General features: G+C 33.7%; 2 protein-coding genes across 5 annotated transcripts in view; one reads left to right on the top strand and one right to left on the bottom strand.

Annotated features, from left to right (window-relative positions):
* Nucleotides 1-1,505: 1,505 nt before the first annotated feature.
* LOC129741935 (uncharacterized) overlaps nucleotides 1,506-22,521 on the top strand; it is a 59,708-nt gene continuing 38,692 nt past the window's right edge. For 2 of the 4 annotated variants that reach the window (XM_055733777.1, XM_055733770.1), the window contains exon 1: nucleotides 1,508-1,743. The gene's annotated coding sequence lies outside the window, so the exon portion shown is untranslated. Of the gene's footprint in view, nucleotides 1,744-22,521 lie in introns of all 4 variants that reach the window. The other 2 variants (XM_055733782.1, XM_055733787.1) reach the window with 2 other exon arrangements.
* Nucleotides 6,152-12,142, bottom strand: LOC129757787 (uncharacterized). Its single transcript, XM_055755095.1, has 2 exons — nucleotides 7,249-12,142; nucleotides 6,152-6,840 (listed from the first exon to the last, which is right to left on the bottom strand). Exons 1-2 carry the CDS (start codon nucleotides 12,140-12,142, stop codon nucleotides 6,152-6,154), a joined length of 5,583 nt encoding a protein of 1,860 aa, XP_055611070.1.

Genomic DNA, 22,521 nt, shown 5'->3' with positions numbered 1-22,521 from the left:
TTGCCAAACGTGCTGAACGTCGCTCCACACTAAGTGATGGTGATGGACACAACCCTTCGAACCGAGACGGAGTCACTTAATTAGCGATATCAAATTGACGGACAGGGGGCTCGATGATCAGGGACTTGTGGAGAGACTAGACTTTAGGCGAACATTTACTTAGAACGTTTGTCTTGTCTCTTTGCCCAATTCATCTCTCACACTTGCTTGCAGCAAATCAAAACACTACTCTAGTCCACCAATACTTCAACTGCAGTAGGCTGGGCGTCGTCATCTTTACTCAGCTCGGCGGCTGTCAGCGAGAGCCAAATTGAAACAGTAAATTTTATTAAATTCACTTGATTGGCGCGCGAGCGCTCCCTACCGGGATAAGAATGATATGGATGGAAGCAAGAATAAAGAAAAAAGTTTGTACTCAGTCTCCTCAAGTCGGCGCATGGTCCAATAGACTGGCCCAAATTTGTATGGGATGATTTTTACAACATTTTTTTTCAACGCGGCACCCCCTAGATTTGTGCATTTAGGTGAAAAAATTACATTTTGAAAATTTCAGGTCATTAGGCAGAAGCACGAGCTGGCGCAAAGGACTTGAAATTTGTATGGAGATCTTCGGCAAAATGTATGAAAAATCGACATACTTTCACTCTTTGTGTTCTAAAATATGTCTCCAGAATACTAGAAAGCTCAGAATTTCAGGAATTGTAGTTCAAACAATGACAACAAACTTGATCGCATCATCACGATACCACTCAATAATAATGAATGCAAGAAGGTCTAAATGCCCCACAATAATGTTTATCAGAGCTTTTTTCGAAACTTTGCCGAAGACACAAACTTTCTATTTGTTATTCTCATTGTGTGACGATTCGATGCGATCAAGATAGTGCGATTATTAGCCCATACACCGTTCACTTTATATCAAAGAAATGCGAAAAAAATCACACATTCAATTATGGATAACTCATCACAGTCAACTCGTATCGCGTCACAATCTTCTACAAACTTGTTTGTCATTGTTTGAACTACAATTCCTGAAATTCTGAGCTTTCTAGCATACTGGAAACATATTTTAGAACACAAAGAGTGAAAGTATGTCGATTTTTCATACATTTTGCCGAAAATCTCCATACAAATTTCAATTCATTTGCGCCAGCTCGTGCTTTTTCCAAATGACTTGAAATTTTCAGAATGTCATTTTTTCACCTAAAGGCACCCAACTAGGGGGTGCCGCGTGGAATATTAAGATTTTTTTGTTATGGGCCATTCTAATGGTCCAATGGTGGATTGAGGTGGCGTGCGGTTTGAATGGGTGAGTGAGGTTACACGCAAATGGTCCATAGCAGGAGGAGATGCATTTTGCGTCCCTCCACATCTCCCCCTTTTTCGGTGTGTTGTGTCCAGCCAGAGGTTTGAGAACCCGGACCAGAATGATCTCCGGCTTTAGAACCTTGTCCGCATCTCAAACTTATTACCTAAGTCCAGTCCAGTAAAGCTAGTAGTCGGTCAGTTAGTAAGCCCGGGTTTAGTCGATGTCGGACAATTTGCGAGTCGAGATCGTGGGACTTGCAATTCGGGAAAAACGCACGGTTACCGGAACACCGTGACGAATTTGGTGCCAAACGTACAATAACCCTGTTTTTGGATACATGGGGTTTAGCTGAAGAAGTGTGATTGATTAGTAATTGTTTTTTTTTGGGAATGGGAAAGTGTAGTGAGAAAATTGTCAACATTTCTTGTGAGAAAGTATGTCAATTGAAAAACAAATAAAAATGTGACAAATCATAACCAACAATCGAACTGCTGAACTTTCTCAGCCAAAAACAAATGCCGCTGCCATTTGAGAAAAGGAAAGCTCTGAGCAGAAATTTTCCAAATACCCAAACTGGAAAACGGAACCGATGATTTACAAACTTGTTTCCGAAAATTTGAAGACAAAGCTTTCTTCCAATGATCTATTAACGGACAAAAAAGGTGGGGAGGGAGGGAGAAAGAGTGTGAACAAAACAACCAGCGTGTTGGGGTCGGGAATTGAAATGGGCAATTGTGATGCGAAGTGAGTGAGAAAATTCGGCGTTTGTCTTAAGTGGCTTAAAAATTAGATGATCACAATATTTTAAATTGTACCGAGATGTGAGAAGGTGAATGGTAACAAAAACGAACAATAAAGAACCAATTTTTCGGGCTTCCAAATAATTGAAGGCTTTTACGTTACGTGAGTCTTTAAGAGGGGAGTTTGTGTTTCTGTTTTGATCATCTTTAATCATCGACTTAAGTTGTGGTTTGGGAAACGGTCATATTCTGAGTAAAAAATAAACCCAAATTTGAATTTCAAGCAAATTTCTTTTAATTTCACACTTGAAGCCCTTGGAACCAAAAGGGTATTATTAAGGTTGCCAAAATTTTTTCAGCGCATATCCAGGCTATTTTATCGAAAAATCTGTCAATATCTGGGCATTTCATTTTGAAGGATTACTAAAATAAATCAAGAAATCATTAGATTTTATTTTAGGCTTCCAAAAAACCTTTAAGGAAAATTTTAATAAATCTTACTCAAAAAAATTTTCATTTTGGATGCATAAATTAAAAAAAAAATTACAACACAGTGTTTTTTTATGGTTTGGCAAATAAAGTGAATTAATCCGGGACAAATCCGGGAACCATACTGTTCCAATTTATTCCAATCACAAACACAGTTGGAATAAAAGGCTAAATTATAAATATCCTCTCTTGCTTTTGGATCTGATTTCTAAAAAAAAATCATTAAATTTGTAAATCAAGACAACGGTTGCTTAAATGACAAAAAATATCTGAATGAGTTGTAAACAAAATAACAGGAAGAGGTTTTAAGTTTTTGTTTTAATTTTAAGATTATTCTTACTAAAATCTCTTTAATCTTCTTGAAAACACTTTTTAACATTTCTAAATATCCCATTTTCAAGATTGGAGTTGCTGAGAAAGTTTTTCGAAGAAGGAAAACAAATGTAAAGTGATCAAGGAAAGTTGCAGATAGGGATCATCTTATTATCTGACGGGGTAAAGCATAGGGTCTTCAGATCTTCCTCAAAATTGAAAGTTGCGTGCATTTTTAAGACTTAAAAACACATTTATTTCTTCAGATTCTTAATTTTTTTTATTTTTCGAGTTTGTTTCGGTTAGATTTTTTTGTTTATAAAATAAAACCATATTTCAAAGCTACATAACTCTGTTATTTTTCAACGGAAATCATAAAAAAGCACATCAAAATGCATTGAAATTTCATCAGATTTCCAAATAAAATATTTTAAAAAAAATTAAGTAATGACCTTTAACATGAAAAATTGTAAATAAACTTTAAATGGTGTCTAAAAGTACCGTCTGTATCACCGAATATTTTGCAAAAAATACCAACTTATGATACAACTTTCATTTGAAGACACCAAAGTGGGCCAACGTTTCCTTTAAGAGTTATGAAAAAAATAATGACAATAAATATCTTTTTTGCATCGAAAACTAACAATGATCGAACAACTGCACTCACATATGCAGGTAGTGCACACTTCTAACAACGTGTAAACAAAAAGGTAAAAAACACTATTTTTTTCTTGTTTTGTAGAGTGTTTGCAGCAAAACTGACTTCAAGTTGATTGAAGATGATTCCTCTCTTAAGATTTGCGTTGAAAAATAACAGAGTTAAGTAGCTTTGAAATATAGTTTTATTTTAATTACAAACAAATCTAACCGAATCAAACTCGAAAAATGAAAATGTTAGAAATCTGGAAAAATACATGTGTTTTTAGTTCGTAAAAATAAACCACATTTTCAATTTTGGGGAAGATCTGAAGACGCCCGGCGCAAACTGTTAGATAATAAAATAAATCCCCAGAGTGCTTTTGTTAAATTATTGATTTCTCATATATTCCCGTGCATAATGTTTGGGAAAATGTATACAAAATGGAATACTTTTTCCGCTGAGTCCAAAACAACGAAAAAGTTGTTTCCGGACTCAAAATCTTCACTTTAATGAAGTTGTTAAATTTTTAGATTGTTGCAAGAAATAATTATAATTTTTTTTTAATGGATATTTTTAGCATTTTTTGAAAAATATAACATCAAAGCGTTCGAGGGTCGCCTCAGAGTTGTCCAACTGAAATAAAATTTTGCACAGTTAGTTTTTTTTTGATGAAAGAATTAATATTAGGGGGTGGGAGCAGTGATATTTTGGCTAGTTAATTTTTTCGTATGTATAAATTTTGATTTGCCATTATTATCATAACAATATATTTTCTTTATAATACTCATTGATTTAAATTGTGTTGTATTTATCACGCTTGTAACTTTTGTCTTTTAAGTATTTTTTATGTCACTTTTATTAATTTGTCATTTTTTTGTCATTATCATTAATCTTGTCAATTTAGTTATTTTTGTTGTTGTCACTTTTATTAATTTGTCATTCTTGTCATTATCATCAATCTATATAATTTATTCATTTTTGTTATATGTATTGCATATTATTGTCATTTTTTGTATTTTTTGTCTTTTTTGCCATTCCTGTCATTTTGTTACATTTATCATTCTCGAAATTTCGTCATTCCTGGGTTTTAAAATTTTTGTCATTCATGTCATTTTCCCTTTTTTTCACTCTGGTCATATATGTTTCTTTGCTACACATTTTTGTCATTTCTATCATTTTTATCGATTTTCTAATTTTTTTCTTTTGTTAGATTTGTTATATTAGCCAATTTTGTGCGTTTTACATATTTGCTGTTATTGTTTTCATTGACACTTTAACCTTTCTTTCGTTCGTATCATCTTTATCACATTCATCATTTATCTAATTTTGATCAATTTCAACATTTTTGTCATTTTCATTAGCACTGTGAGTTTTTTTTATTCAAATTTGATCATTTCTGTAATTTTTGTAATTTAGGTCATTCGGATTTTTGTCAATTTTGTAAATTTTTCGATAAAGTAGATTTTATAAAAATTGGTAAATTTAGTCAATTATGGGTGTATGGGATGTATGGGAAAAATCTCATGATAGATTTTAAAAACCGACCGCATACATTTTGTAGATTTGCACAAAACACTGACCTGTGCAAAATTACAGCTCAGTCGGACTTGATTAAGAGGTTCTTCAATGCGGTTTATTTTTTACCCTAAATGCGTTTCGGTTTTTTTTACCCTAAAAAATCATTAAAGGAGAGACCAAATAAATTGAAAAAAATCCAAATTTAAATTTTTATGCCAAATGAGCTAAAAATGCATAAAACTTCGAAATCTGGAGATATCTCGAAAAAAAATTTTTTTTTTCAATAATCAACTTCAAAATTTCAAAAATTACGTTAGCGTGATCATGGATTTTTAAAAAATTGAAATTTTAATTTTGATACCAAACGACTTAAATCGACTTTCCGGGAATAGTCGTTTTTCGGAAATCCCCTATGTCTCAAAAAGTCGGTTTTTGACTTAAAAATTTTTTTTTCGAGATATCACCAGATCTCGACGTTTCATGCATTTTTAAATCGTTTGACACCAAAAATAAAATTTCGATTTTCCGAATTTCCTTTGGTCACCCTCACGTAATTTTTGAAATTTTAAAGTTGATCTTTGAAAAACAATTTCGTTTTGTTTAGCTTCAAAATTAAAATTTTTCTGATTTCCTTTGGTCACCCTGTTCGGATAGTGTGGCGAAATTCTTGCAGCAGTACTGTGTTTCAGTAGCTCAAAGCTAAAATAGATTTTTATTACAAATAAGTTTAATGGATGTTAAATGATGACTACCTACATAAATGTTTCGCTCTATCACATTCAAATCAAAGGAATATCCGATTCCTGGCGTTCCATTTGCAGTGCAGTATCTATATAAGAAGTTTAGTTAACTTAGCATTATGGCACGTGGATTTTCTAACCTGAATTTAATACCTTCTCAAACTTTCCTCCTTCCTTCAACCTCGTAATATCTCCTACAGCTCTATTCACTCGATCAATCCTGCTATTTTACAAAACCATTTTTAATTATCATATAAATTCCCAAACTAGTAATACTCACAAATTGTGCCTTTAAATTCAGGTTTTTACAGTCCAAACTTGCCCTTTCCAACTTTCAATTTAATTTTTCTCTTTTTCCTCGCAAGCGGTGATCATTCTGACAGATGTGGAGATGATCCTCAAGTCAGGTACGATCATCGGCTGCAGTGGTGCCAGAACATCCTCCACCCCGTGAAGCAGGTTCCAATTCGTCCTGGTGCGAACCAGGTTCACTATCTTTTATCTCCATCACCGCCAAGTTTGCTACCGCCCTTTTCAGCTTTCCTGATGCTGTTTGCACAACCACTCTTCGTATCCTTCCATCACGATTCGGGAGTAATTCTATTATTCTTCCTCGCACCCATGTCCTCCTAGGGCCTTCAGCTAAATAAACTAAGTCTCCGATATTTATAGGGTTAGCTTCTTCGAACCATTTAGGACGTCTGTTGAGCGCAGGGAAATACTCTTTCAACCAACGAGCCCATGCTGCGTTCGCAAGGTACAGGGATCTCAAATAACTGCTTCTCAGGGCCTCTCCCAGGCAGATTGAATCACGTTGAGGATCATGGTCTTCCGAGGAGACTCCTCGAATGAAGTGATTCGGTGTAAGTGCTTCGTTGGAATCCTGAGGCATATAAGTGAGCGGTCGAGAATTAATCAACGCTTCCGTTTCGGCTAAAGCTGTTATTAGCATTTCGTCATTCAATTTTCTTCCATCGTCGAGTGCTTCCAAACCAGATTTTACACTACGGACCATCCGCTCCCAAACTCCCCCCATATGGGGAGTAGCAGGAGGATTGAAATGCCAGCTAGTTTTTGCATTGGTGAAAGTATCTGCGCAGTATTCGTTTAGATGTTTAATCTGTTCTAATAATTCTCTATTGGAACCAACAAAGTTGGTCCCGTTGTCTGAGAAAATCTCAAGAGGAGGGCCCCTTTTTTGTACGAATCGTCTAATCGCCATAATACATGAATCTTTTGAGAGACTGTATGCTAGCTCCAGGTGTACAGCTCGTACAACGAGACAAGTGAAAACTGCTACATACCTCTTCTCTGTTCTTCTTCCTACAGTTACTTCAATTGGTCCCAAATAATCTAACCCGACATATTTAAACGGTCTCACATAAGGGGTTAAACGTTCCTGCGGTAATGGTGCCATTCGAGGCGCTCGTGGTTCACATTTTTTTATTTTACAACGCTGACATTCTTTTGCAACTCTATCTATAGCTACACGTAACTTACTAATTTCGAACCGCTGACGAATCTCATTGAATATGGTCTCTCTGTTACCATGGCCAAAGGTTGAATGATGATGTTCCAATAGTCGTTGTGTGATGATGTGACTCCGATCCAGAATAATGGGAAAACGTGCATCGAAGCAGGCATATTTGGCATTAGCTGTTCTTCCCTCGACTCTAATCACTCCATACTCGTCGGAAAAAGGGCAGAATTTATAGAGAGGACTAGATTTTTCTAATCTCTTCCACTTTACCATCGGCAGTTTACGGTTCTTCGTAAGAATTTTAACTTCGTCTGGATAGGAATCCTCTTGGACCATACGCCACAATACAGTTTCTGCTCGACTGTACTCGGTTTGTTTCAACGGTACAACAATTGAGGGAATGAATCGTTTGATGAATTTTTTCATTTTGTCTTCAGTCAAAACGGATTCGATTGGCAAACCTTTCACTCTCCGTTGACAATTTGAAATGAATCGGAAGACGGTTGCTATGGTTCGCACTAAAACATTCCATTTAGAGATTCTAGAAGGATCGATCAAGTTTGAGGAGAACTGCGGAAGATGTAGGAGAATATGGGCCTTTCGTTCTTCCGTTGGGTCATTCCGATGACTTCGTTGTTTCGGCCAAGCCTCCGGATTCTCGTACAAGAATGAAGGACCTGTAAACCAGCGTCCATTTGATTCCGGTTCTGTATCTTTGCCCCATTTAGTTAAGCAATCGGCAATATTTTCTCTGGTCGGTACCCAACGCCAACATTCCGGTTCAGAAAACGAAAGTATCAGCCCGATACGCACAGCAACAAACTGTTTATACTTTCGTTGATCTGCCTTTATCCAGCTTAGCACAGTGGTTGAGTCTGTCCAGATGAATCTCTCTTTTATCTCGATAGAGTGTCCATCACAAATGTTAGACATCAAACGAGCACCGCATACTGCTGCTTGGAGTTCCATTCGAGGGATAGACAGATGTTTTAATGGGGCTACTTTGGAAACTCCACGCACTAGGTTTACCGCGACTCTAATTCCATTAGAAATCCGGAAATAAGCAGCACAGCCGTAGCCGTACTCACTGGCGTCCGTAAAAATATGTAGCTGAATTGTGTCGTTGATTGCTATTCCATCAAAGTAATGACGTGGAATTTGAAGCTCAGCTACTTTTCTAAGAAGATGAGTCCATCGAATCCACTTTTCGTATTCCGCATCGCGCATTTGTTCATCCCACTGAACGCCGCTTCGCCAGAGGTCTTGTATAATTATTTTCCCGTGTATCATGTATGGGGAAAGTAATCCCAGAGGATCGAAAAGGCTCATAAGGCAACGAAGGGCTATTCTTTTAGTCGGTCTTTCACCACTTTCGATATAACGAACCAAGTCACCGTTGAATTGGATGGGGAACGAAAACTTGTCTTTCAATGGGTCCCACGTCATACCCAAAACTCGCTCAGAGTGGCCAACTTCGTCATTCGGTAGAGGAATCGATTCTGGTGTAACATTTTCACCCAGCTTCGATAGGACGTTTCGGTCATTACTCACCCAATTCTTCATTTCAAAGCCTGCTCGCTTCAGAGCTAATTTAACTTGCTCTGCTGTGTTCGCTGCTTTTTCAGGCGTGTCCGCGCTATCGAAATAGTCATCCATATATATTTTATTCCTAATTGCATTAGTTGCCTCGGGATAATCATCTTGACATTCATCGGCGTTCAGTTGCATTATATATAGAGCTGTGCATGGCGAGCAGGCAGCGCCAAAAATCATAACGTCCATGGTATAAACATCAGGTGGATGTTCGGGATTGAATCGGAATAGAAAACGTTGTGCTTGTTTGTCCTCGGGTTTAATACGAATTTGGTGAAACATTTCTTTCACATCGCCTCCGAATCCTACGATTTTCTCTCTAAATTTGTAGATTACAGATGGCAAATTGATTAGAAGATCTGGGCCCTTCAGAAGAGCCGAGTTCAAAGAAACTCCGTTAGCCGTTGCTGCCGCATCCCAAACCAATCTTTTCTTGTTTGGTTTCTTCGCGTTGCTGACAATGTTCAGTGGCAAATACCAAACACGTTCTGGCGATGCCTCCATCAGCTCAAGTTCCGTTGTCTTATGGGCGTATCCTTTTCGGATATACTCCAGAATTTGTTCATTGACGTTATTTCGAAGCTCTGGGTTTTTTGCTAGCTTTCCTTCAAACCCTTTCAGACGGTTCATAGCCATTTGTCGACTGTCGGGAAAACTTACTTGATCGTTCTTCCACAGAAGTCCTGTTTCATACCTTCCGTTTTTAAAATTAGTCGCCTTATCTAGGATTTCAAGAGCGCGTTTAGCATCTTTTGACTGGGGAAGTTGGCCGGTAAACATCATATTTTCTTCCAGGACAAATTGTTGTCGTACTATGTCTGTTAGTTCGACATCTGCGCTACAATTACATGAGTGAACATTCAGCTCGCCACTGCGTTGCGAGTGCGAGCTAACGGGGCCATAAACTGACCAGCCTAGTAGCGATCTAACAGCGATTGGTTGCCCACGATGACCTATGCGACTTTCCAATGGTGCGAACATTTCCAAATTATCTAACCCAATAAGAATGCGTGGTTTTGCAGTTGCATACGAGGACACGTCGATATTTCGTAAGTGAAAGTACTTGTCGATCAGATTTTCATACGATAAACTTTGCTCTGGTAAGTCAAGATTCGCAATTGTACGAGCTATAATGAATTGGTATTGATTTGACAATTCTCTTCCTGCAATGGCTACTTTAACTCGCTTCGAACAATCTTCATTGCGAACGATGCTTGAGGTCCATCTTAATTGCAATGGTTCGGATGACCCATCCAATTTAAGGAAGTCTGCTAGCTCTGAATCCATCAAGGTTAGAGATGAACCTTCATCGATAAACCCGAACGTTTCGACTACTCGTTCTTCGTTGCGTAAGAAAATGGGGATTATTCTCAATAAGACTGACGAATCGACATCTCTATGGGTATTGCAATAGGCAGTAGTCGCTGTTCCAGCAGAATTTTCTGGATGAAGGAGGTAATGATGTCTTCTTCTGCAATTTTCAACTGTACAATAATACCTCGACCGACATTTCCATTTTCCATGGTCGTATAGACAAGTTTCACACAACTTCCATTGCTCGACTACCTTTAATCGCGATTCCAGATTTAGATTTTTAAACTTATCGCAGTTGCGCAAACGATGATTAGTCATCCCACAGACTAGACAGGGCTTCTTTTCCACATGTCGTGATCGTATTTCTTCAGGCACCTGAATGTGCGCATTCAAATGACCTTTTTCTCTAGGTTTTATTCTTTCACTTCTATTATCTGGCTTCGGAGGAGTGACGGTGATTACTTCACTCGCATCAATAACAAGTTGTTTCATGAATTGTCCAAATTCCAACAACGTAGGATCATCAAAATTTCGTTTAAAGCGTACCCATTCTAACTGGTTCGAGGAAGGTAGCTTTTCCACCAGTTCTTCTAAAAGAGTCGGATTCGAGAAGTGATTTCGGAGGTTCGCCGCATTCAAATGGTCACAAAGCTGTTCAACTGACATTCCGAAACGTATCAAGCTATCTAAGCGATCTGGTTTCGGTGCTTCCAATCTTCGTACCTTTTGGAGCATCGTTTTCACAATAATTTCTGGCCGTCCGTACATCCGCCGTAATGTTTCCATAATAGTAGGGACGCTTTCCGGGAACATAAGTTTAGTAGCTACTGCTTCTTTGGCAGCTCCGCGCAAGCTTTCCCTCAGCCGCATCAAATTCTCTACATTCGAGAATCCACATGCTCTATTGGCATCCTCGAAGCTATTCAAAAAGATAGGCCACTCCTCGGGACTACCAGAAAACGTTGGAAGTGTTTTTGGCCATATTTGTCTAGCTGCAGATTGTTCGAACGTCAGCCTTGAAGACTTCTCAGGCTTGGGTGTATTCGTATTTCTTGCTACTAACGATTGGTTATACTGATGGCTACGATTGTTGTCGCGCAAGTCGAAATCGTTGCCCATACTCTCATTATCCGATTCGCCTTCTAATTCTTCTGTAATTTCTGGAACAGAATTATAAGATTCTCGTTGTTTGTTGATCCATTCTTCGGCCAATTTGCTTTTACAGGATACGGATACGGAACTCAAAGAATTTTCACTATCAACTAACTCTTCTAGCTCTCGTTTCTTCTTTAAGAACTGTTCTTGAATCCTCAGTTCTTCGGCTCGTAGTTTATGCTCCTTTTCGCGAAATACTTTTTCCTCCTCCAAGATACGCCGCTTTTCCATCAACTTTAAATCTTCCAGCTGTTTCTCTTCCTGGAGAAGTTTGAGTTGCATCCGAGCACAAGATGAAGTGGTGGATTTTATCGATTTAGCTTTGCTCAAGGTTTGTTGTTCGCTGTTTGGTACTTGTTTGACGGTTTTATCGCTCGAAGGGGACAGAATGTCCTTCAGCTTTTCCGCTTTGTTTTCGTTACCCTTAACATATTCGGATGTCATAGATTCAGCGGCAGAACTTGACTCGCTTGATGGTTTCAGTCTCGAAAAGCCACCAGCAGTTCTTACCTTTGTCGCTCCAGGTACTTTGACAATTGTGTTACAAGGATCGGGTTTAGCTTTTTTTACTTCTTTCTTCGCTTCCTTTTTCTTCGTGCCGTTAGTATTCGCTAGGGTCAGCTTGGTCACGGTCACTGGAAGACTCTTCAACTGGATACAGTCATTGCACTCCCACGGACGTTTGGCAACACCAGGAGATACACCGGCACATGAGAGATGCCACCATCCGGAACATGTATCGCATGCCACCATCTTACCATTGCTTTCACTAGAGTTCGCTCGAGAACACCCTCGGCAATCGTGGCCATCCTCACTGCTTTTAATAGTACTTCCAGACTCATTCAAATCCATCCTCCGGAGATTTATCTTTGAGTTTGTTCGGATAGTGTGGCGAAATTCTTGCAGCAGTACTGTGTTTCAGTAGCTCAAAGCTAAAATAGATTTTTATTACAAATAAGTTTAATGGATGTTAAATGATGACTACCTACATAAATGTTTCGCTCTATCACATTCAAATCAAAGGAATATCCGATTCCTGGCGTTCCATTTGCAGTGCAGTATCTATATAAGAAGTTTAGTTAACTTAGCATTATGGCACGTGGATTTTCTAACCTGAATTTAATACCTTCTCAAACTTTCCTCCTTCCTTCAACCTCGTAATATCTCCTACAGCTCTATTCACTCGATCAATCCTGCTATTTTACAAAACCATTTTTAATTATCATATAAATTCCCAAACTAGTAATACTCACAAATTGTGCCTTTAAATTCAGGTTTTTACAGTCCAAACTTGCCCTTTCCAACTTTCAATTTAATTTTTCTCTTTTTCCTCGCAAGCGGTGATCATTCTGACAGATGTGGAGATGATCCTCAAGTCAGGTACGATCATCGGCTGCAGTGGTGCCAGAACACACCCCTTAAGTGATTTTTGAGGATTGAAAATCCAAAACTTTGAGCGCTTTGAGGCACCCCTAAATCCAGTCCGATTGAGCTGAAATTTTGCACAGGTCAGTTTTTTTGGCCCAATTTACTAAATGTATATGGTGGAAACATCAATAAGTTACACAAACGCAACCAATTGGCAAATCATAGCTTGTGGGGAATCGTGGACCACCTATATTTTTATGTTTTCATACACATTCAGAACTTAAAATACGTTTTTACTATCTATAAAGTTTTCTTATGCAAATGAAGAGTTATGAAAAATATATTGTTCATCATATAAATGAAATTTCGCCGAAACGTTCGCGAGCGAGGTTTTAAAAAATATTCGATCATACACTGCCTTTTTTCTTTCATCATCTGATATTGCTTTAAAATAACTAAATGAATAATGAAATTCCAGTTTTGGCTCAACTTATAAACTTTGCCCGTTATCACAGTTTGGATTTGGGGGACCACGATTCCCCACAATTTTTCAAAGTCAAAAAAATTACTTTTTTAAAAACAGACTGGAGAAATTAATTTATTTAAAAAATAAGAAAAATTTCCTTATGATACCTTGAAAATGTAGAAAACCTTTTCATTTTTTTTTTCATTTTGTATAATAAAGATAATATGAAGAAAGAAAAAAAAGGCCCATGATACCCCACACTCTCCTATTTTTAATTATCACTTTTTATAAATAATGTTTTTTTTTTCGTTATTTTTTTATTATTGACGTTTTTTATCTATTTTTTGTTATAATTTTTTCAATATGTATTATCATTATTATTTATCATTATTTTTTTTATTTTTTTTTTTATTTTTTTTTATTTTTTTTATTTTTTTTATTTTTTTATTTTTTTCTATTTTTTTTATTTTTTTTCTATTTTTTTTTTTTATTTTTTTCTATTTTTTTTATTTTTTTCTATTTTTTTTTTATTTTTTCCTTTTTTTTTATTTTTTTTTTATTTTTTTTTATTTTTTTATTTATTTTTTATTTTTTTATTTTTTTTTTTTATTTTTTTATTTTTTTTTTTTATTTTTTTATTTTTTTTATTTTTTTAAAATTATTATTTTTTTATTTTTTTTTATTTTTTTAAAATTATTATTTTTTTATTGTTTTTTATTTTTATTTTTTTTTATTTTTAAATTTTTTTTGAATTTTTTTTGAATTTTTTTTTAATTTTTTTTTAAATTTTTTTTTTATTTTTTTTTATTTTTTTTTATTTTTTTTTATTTTTTAATTTTTTTTTATTTTTTAATTTTTTTTTATTTTTTTATTTTTTTATTTTTTTTTTAAATATTTTTTTCATTGTATTTTTCATTTTTTTTTTTCATTTTTCTTCCTATTTTTATTGTTTTTTTTTTATTTTTGTTTATTTTGTTATGGTTTTTTTTTTGTTTATTTTTTTATTTTTGTTTTTTTTTTGAACTTTTTTATTTTTTTAATGTATTTTTTCAATTTTTTTATTGTATTTTTTTTTATTTTTCTATAATTTTTTTAAACTTTTTTTTTAATTAATTTTTACTTTTTTTTTATTGTTTTTTATTTTTTTGTTTTAAATTTTTTTTATTATTTAAAAAAAAAATTTGTTCTTATTTTTTAATTTTTTTTTATTTATTTTTTGAAACTTTTTTTTATTTTATTTTTTTGATTATTTTATATTCTTTTATATTTTTTATATTTTTTATATATTTTTTTTATTTTTTTTTTATTTTTTTTTTATTTTTTTTTTAATTATTGTTTTTTTTTACTTTTTTATTTATTTATTTTTTTAAATTAATTTTTTTAATTTGATTTTTTTTTTGATTTTTTTGTTATTATTTTTTAATTATATTATTTGCTAATTTCAGCTACGTTCATTTCTTAGATATTTTTTAATTCGTAGGCGCGGTAAAACCTACTTACATGGACTCTTGGGAGAAAAAGGATAGGAAATTATCCTTGAGCTTTGCAATCCCTATACCCTTCCATTATCCTATCCTATCCAACCTTATTCCATGTAGCAAAATAGAAATGTGAAATGTAGACACTAGCCGGCAACCCAGAGCATCCCCCGGAAGGAAGCAAAGGAAAAGTGTTTTCACGTACACATGTGTAAAAGCACTGGCATGAGCAGTTGACAACAGTCTTCAGACTAATTCAACTGCCAAGAAAACCGTTAATAAATAAATAAAAAAAAAAAAAATTCTGTTAATTTACTTAATTTCGTAAACTGCGTCCACTCTATTACATATGTGTTGTGAGCCGACTTGGTTCAATAATTGTACTGAATTTAAATTCCCTTTAATTCAACCACGGTAAAAGATAAGTTCAGATACCGGTATTTCGATAGCAACTTACTATCTTCTTCAGTGAACGTTCAGTCAATTGTCAGATCCAGTCAATTGCAACAATTTTGTATAATTTATCAACATTGTAAACTTTGCCATTTATGTTAATTTAATCAGTTTTATCCATTTCCATAATTTTGTAATTTTTTTTATTTTTTTTTTATTTTGACAACGGCAATTTCATCTATTCAATTTTTATTCAATTCAATTGATTTCTCAATCTATTTCTTATTTGAAAACTTAAAAATTATATCAATTTTGTCAATTTCAAGAATTTTGATAAGTTAATAGTTCAATTTTGTCGCATTTTGTGCAAACTTCTACCATTTAACCAAATTTAGCTGTTTTGGTAAATTTTTGTCAAATAAAAATTTATTCCAATTTGTTCATTTTAGTCAATTTTATCAAATTAATCAGTTTAATCAATAAAATTACTTTGTAAATGAAGTCATTTAAATTCCTTTATCATTTTTTTCAGCTTCATTCTGTGTTCATTTTTTTGTAAGATTTTTCATAAATCTTTTCAATTTTTGTGAATTTTATCACTTTTGACCATTTAATCATCATCATCATGAAAATTTTGACTAACTACTTTGATAATTTTTACATTTTTTTCATCAAATTCGAATATTTTTTAACAATTGTCCAATCTTCCCAATTTGGAATTTTATAACATTTCTGCAACTTTTCTTTTGTGTCCAGGATGATCCGGTTTTTTTTTCTACCAAATGCTACCAAATCTACCAAAATGCTTTGATAATAAAATTCAGACGACAAACTTTAAAAATATGACTCACGAAGTTAAATTTTTCAATCCACAAAGGTCGATAGTTCATCACCACAATAATTAAGAGGACGAGAACCATAAAATTGTCATCTCAACGTACACATGAACAACAATAAACACCCAGAACGTAGAAAAGTGACTCGCCCATCTCTTTTGTTGAATGAGTTAACCACACAGCCATTCATATCGGTCGGTTTGGATCAACTTGGTTGTCCGCAATTAGGGTCAATTTAAATGTAGAATTTAATTGGCCACATTCGATTGGCAGATTGGCTGTATGTACAAACTTGAGCGTTAGGTACTTACTTGTTGCTTGAAGTAATATAATGGTTTCTTTCTTCTTTTGGGTCGGGTGAGTGAGAAATTTAATTTCCTAGTATTTGTTACGCTACATGTGTGTAATCGATCTACAAATGTAGAAAATGTGATTGACGCACTAAGGTGGTTGCCGATTTTCGATTTATGGTCGCAGCACGTACTATCTTGATTTTCGATTTGCATTTCGAAATGATAACATCCTCGAAGAGGTTTTTCAATAAATGGAATGTATTGTTGCCTTCCTTCTCAATTTGCAGAATCGAGTGTTGAATTAAGATTATCTCGTTAACAACTTCAAGTGTCAACAGTGATATTCGAATGATTAACAAATTTCTGAGAACTGACTTAAGAATTTGTTTAGTAGGTATTAATAGGAGAAAAATTGTTAAATTTTTAAACAATCGACTTTTAAGCCTCCCGTTAATAATCTGAAACTTTTTTTACGAGTTGATTCAGATAAAAGAGAATGGATGCAATTGTTGAACCCCGGAGACTTCAACGCAAACGAAACTAAAATTGATAGCGATTTTTCACACCACATTCCGCAAACCTGATGAAGAGGGGTCCACGAATGGTGATGACAGATGAATGAAAATATTGCCGTCAAAAAATGCAATCATAATGGTGATAAAGATGCAGTCTCACTGATATACACCTACTAGGGGGACCCAAGGCACAACCCACCTACTCAATATTTCGTTCAAACCGGTGCGCTTTTTTGTTTGTTTAGTTTTTTTTATCTACGAAAACTTTAATTAACCCCTCGTTGTTGCGTTCTCAACCCTCACATGATGGCGTTGATCGATGTAATTTGTTTTGAGTTTCGTTCGGTGGCAAGCAGCAGAAGTTGGCACCGAATTTTCTCGTTCGAATTGAGTAAAGCTCATGGTTGCAAACTTCTGCAAGTGTGATGATGATTCGGCTAATCGTAGAAGAATGTTACTCAAGAATTTGTCTGAGCAATTTTTGGACGAAATACTTGAACTTTTTAGATGAAAGACAAAACAACTTAATTGGACAGAAAGAAAATTGATCAGTTTTTTTTTTCAATTGAGCAAGAGTCCAAGGTAAAGAAAAAAATCTGGATGACAAATTTGGCATGAAACTCATGCCAAATCTGTCTTCGATACTCTAAAAGAGCTGTTTTTTTTTTCTCAATTTAAAATAAAACCATTTCAAAGTATGATTATGCCTGTGTGTTTCCCATTATTCAATAGACAACTTTGATGGTTGGCCGACCTCAAAGTTTCATTCACAGATAGATTCATTCACTATCGGAGTACTTTAAAATAACAAAAACTAAACTACAGTCAGCTTATGGAAGCCGGTTAAAAAAACCCCAGATATACTCCCAATTGAAAGTGAAAACAATCATTTCCCACACGGGGTGGTTAGAAAGATTGTTGCTCGTTTTTTTTTGTCAGTGGAGTTTTATATTTCGTTCGAGCTTTCTGCGCTCCCATTGGGTACCGACCGTAATTGGTTTCTTTTTGAGACCCACCTTCAAAATTGTTACACCTTAAGCCAGCTAGCTCGTCACATTTTTCGGACTCAATTGTGGGTGGATACAGATAACGGAAGCCTGTTAAGTAATAAGGTTAAGTAACTTGGCATAACAATTCTTTGTTGATAGAAAAAAATGTATGAAATATTTGGCGACCGCCAAAATGTACTTAACCGATTTCCGACGAGAATACACCTCAATTTCAATTGATGGAACGGTGAAGCGAAAAAAAAATTCTAACAAATTTTGATGCGTGGTTTTATATGACTGAGTGAGTTTTTTGTTGAAATTCGTCAGTCAAATTTTTGTTGACGTAACTACTAAAAATTGACAAAAAAAACATAATTTGCTAAATTTATCAAAACTGACAAAATTGGAAGAAAAAATAAAAATTTGAAAAAAATATGAAAATGACTAAATAAATCAACTTGAATTGACATTTCATTCTTATTCACAAAACTGATAAAAATTGCTAGAAAATCAAAACCAAACATAAAAATTTAACAGAATTGTTTGAAAATTATAAAATTTATAAAAATTAAATTTAAAAAACTTACAAAACAAACGAGATAGTAAATTTTGACAAGACTTGACAAAACTTACTTATTATTGACAAAATTGCCGAAAATGACGAAATACTAAATATTTACGACATATACAAAAAAAACTATAAATGACAAACAATGGAAAAAAATACAAATTGTCGAAATAGCCAAATTTGTCAAATCATCTATCAAAATTATCAAAAAGGTACTTTAAATGCTCAAGCTGATAATTTTGACAATTTCAACAATTTTGCCAATTTTGACAATATTCCCACTTTTCACAATTTTGACAAATTTGACAATTTGGACAATTTCGACAATTTTGACACTTTAGAAAATTTCAACAAATTCGGCAATTTCGACAATTTCGACCATTTTGACAAATTTGCCAATTTTGACAATTTTGACAATTTTGACATTTTTTAAAATTTCAACAATTTTGGAATTTTTAAAAAATTTGATAAGTTTGACAATTATGACATTTTTGACATTTTTGACAATTTGAACATTTTTGACAATTTTGGCAAGTTTTACAATTTTGACAATTTTGAAAATTTTGACAGTAATGACAATTTTGACAGTTATGACAATTTGAAAATTTTTGACAATTTTGATAAATTTGATAAATTTGACAATTTGATTTTTTTTTTACACTTTTGATAATATTGACAGTTTTCACAATTTTGATAATTTTGACAATTTTGACATTTTTGACAGTTTTGACATTTGTGACAATGTGTAAATTTTGAAATTTTTGACGATTCTGACAGTTCTGATAGTTCGACAATCTTGACAATTTTGATAAAGGATTCCCTATAATTCAACCACGGTTTGACAATTTTGGAAATTTTGACAATTTTTACAATTTGAACCATTTCGACAATTTTGACATTTGGACAATTTTGGCAATGTTCATTTTGACAATTTTGACAATGTTGACAATTTGGACAATTTTGACAATTTTGACTTTTTTGACAATTTTGATAAAAAGATTTGAAGGTTTGACAGTTATGACAATTTTGACAATTTGGACAGTTTTGATAATTTGACATTTTGATAAATTTTGACAATTTTTACAATTTTGATCATTTTGACAGTTTTGAAAATTTTGATGATTTTGGCAATTTTGACTTTTTGACTATTTTTATCATTTTAACAATTTTGAAATTTCGACAATTTTGAAATTTCGACAATTTTGAAAACTTTTACCATTTTGTAAATTTTGAGAATTTAGACAATTTTACATTTTCAACAATTTAAACGAAAATTTTTAAAATTTGGACAATTTTAATAATTTCGACAATTTTGACATTTTTAAAAATTTTAACAATTTTGAAATTTTTTAAAAATTTTGAAAGTTTTTAAAATTTTGCCATTTTTGACAGTTTGAACATTTTTGACAATTTTGACAAGTTTTATAATTTTGAAAATTTTGAAAATTTTGACAGTTATGACAATTTTGCCAATTTTGACAATTTGAAAATTATTGACAAATTTGACAATTTTGATAATTTTCATAATTTTGACAATTTTGACAATTTATTTTTTTTTTACATTTTTTAAAATATTGACAGTTTTGACAATTTCGGCAATTTCGACAATTTTGATCATTTTGATAATTTTGACAATTTTGACAATTTTGACAACATTTACAATTTTGACAATTCAACAATTTTGACAATTTTGATAAATAGATTTCCTATAATTCAATCACGGTTTGACAATTTTGACAATTTTTACAATTTGGACAATTTCAACAATTTTGACATTTGGACAATTTTGACATTTGGACAATTTTGACAATTTGTTAGTTTTGACGATTTTGACAATGTTGACAATTTGGACGATTTAGACTTTTTTGACAATTTTGATAAAAAGATTTCAAGGTTTGACAATTTTGTCAATTTTGACAGTTATGACAATTTTGACAAATTGGACAGTTTTGACAATTTGACATTTTTGACCATTTTGACCACAATTTTGACAATTTTGACCACAATTTTGACAATTTTGACAATTTTGATCATTTTGGCAATTTTTAAATTTAGATTTTTTTGACTATATTGATGATTTTAACAATTTTGAAATTTCGACAATTTTGAAATTTTGACAATTTTGAAAACTTTTACCATTTTATCAATTTTGACAATATTAACATGTTTAATCATTTTAACGAAAATTTTTAAAATTTTGCCAATTTGCCAATTTTGACGGTACCTTTCAGAATGAAAAATTAATATAAAAATAAATAAAAAATTTACAAACTTAGTTTGAAATATGAATTTAAAAAATGGCATTATTATCTCTAAATAGATCATTTTTGCACTTAGCTCCTCAAATGATAGAATGGTCAAAATTTAAAAAATTTAACAACTTTTTAAAATTGGAAAAAAATGAAAAATAAATAATTAATCAAATTTGACAATATTCGATGTTGTCAAAATTTGTATAAACCGTCTTAACTAAAAATCGTCAAACTTGCCCTAACTTCTCAAATTAGACAAAATTAGCAAATATTTGTAAATTGTCAAAGTTGTCAATACTGACATAAATTTTCAGATTGAACTGTAAAAATTTCCAAAAATTTAAATTTCTAGAACTAAGAAAATTTTGAATAGGTAGGTAGTCTATATGTGAAATGAACTTTGTCAATAAAAGTTTATATGTTCAAAACTGTAAAAAGTAAGGAATTTTCCAAAATTGAGAAAATTGTCAAATTGTCGAAATGATCAAAAAGGACAATATTATCAAAATGACCAAATTGGTTTATTGTCAATGTTGACCATTATGAATTTGTAAAAAATACAAAATTCACCAAAATTATAAAAAATTTATGACCAAATTTTCAAAGTTGCCAGGATATTTGAAATTAATACCGTATTTGTTTTCACCACCCGAAAGTGTTGCACCTTCCACGCTGAAAACGAGCATGAATCGAGTTTTGCACTCACCTTTGTTGGTGTGTGTGAAATCGGCAGTGTCAACAGAAAACATCAAGCTGTCAAAAATCCATTACAGCTGGTATTTGTTTTCGTTTGACTTCGAAAATTGAAATCAAATTTACTTCAGTTGATCATTGTTTGGCAAATAATATAAAAATTTTAGCATGAATTTATGTACTATGTTAAATTGTGAAAATTTCAGATTAATTTTATTAGAGGCTTGCTTGGTAGATTCGCCTCTGGCCCTGATGATAATAACTGCAATACCGGCTGATTCTGGGCGGTCTATGTTTGCTGCTGCTGGACTGCAGTTACCCCAGCTTGATGGTTCCGATATTTTGTCTTGAGAGTATCGTTTATTCCTCGCAAATCTCATCTTCTTCGTTCGAGTATTTCCGTTTCAGATTACAAATAAAAATCGAAAACGGCGAACTCGGATCGCGGAAAAGTTTAATAACATACCGAAACGAACGAAATTCAAGCCCTTGTAGGGATGAATCATCCCACAGGATGAAAATCCCGTATACAAAAAGAAATTCAAGCCCCCAATGCGGGTGCAGTCTCGAACTGCCTTTTTTGAAGGGCAACGGGTTGGAATCCGGGACTTGGCACAACCGAGCATCGTCACCCTAAATAAAGCACAGTTCTTTCCCGATTTTCACGCACTCGGAGGCTTCAACGCTCGAAGCTGGGTTGTAGCAGAGTAGCATCGAAGCAGCTTAACGCTTCTTGCTGCACGAGACCAACTTAAGGGACCCGCCCGAGCAAGAGAACTCTTCGGTTTGGGCGATTCCGTCAGATCTTTGGGTTGCAATTTTTGCACTCGGATTTGCTGCTCTTCTTCGGTATCTCCTGGAACCGATTGCAGCAAGCCTTCTGGGCACATTTCTTCTTGGGAGGGTCTGATCCGCTTTTCCATTTTTGCTTGAAGATGAAAACGAGTGACTCTTGGTAACTTTCCGGCTGCCTCCAGTTGCTTGAGGGCCGAGATTCGTTTGTTTGCTTTGGAACGTTTTCTCCGGATAAAATTCTCCGCCTCTGCTGGAAACGGCACTGGTATTGAATCCGGAACAAGTTTCCGTAAATTAAGGAAAAACACAATGTGGAAATAGCTAGAACGCAATTTTTGCGGTATAGAAATAAACAAGACCAGCTGATATTTGTTTACATCGGGAAGCACGTCCTGTCAAAAATCATGATAGTATTTGTGAGAGCGCAAGCAACACCGAATATTTTCAGAGTGTTCCACCGTCCACTTTATGGTGCACTACCAGTGGGCCACCATCCCTGAAAACGAGCATGAAAACAGCAAAAAGTGCACTATCGGTAGTGCACGCTATTTTTTTTAAACTCAAAATTAAGTAGTTTTGGTTCAA

The sequence above is a fragment of the Uranotaenia lowii genome, chromosome 1 (genome assembly GCF_029784155.1).
Source record: "Uranotaenia lowii strain MFRU-FL chromosome 1, ASM2978415v1, whole genome shotgun sequence".
In the NCBI taxonomy this organism is placed as follows: domain Eukaryota; kingdom Metazoa; phylum Arthropoda; class Insecta; order Diptera; family Culicidae; genus Uranotaenia; species Uranotaenia lowii.
Note: the sequence above shows the minus strand (reverse complement) of the source record. Positions and strands in the feature narration are given on the sequence as shown.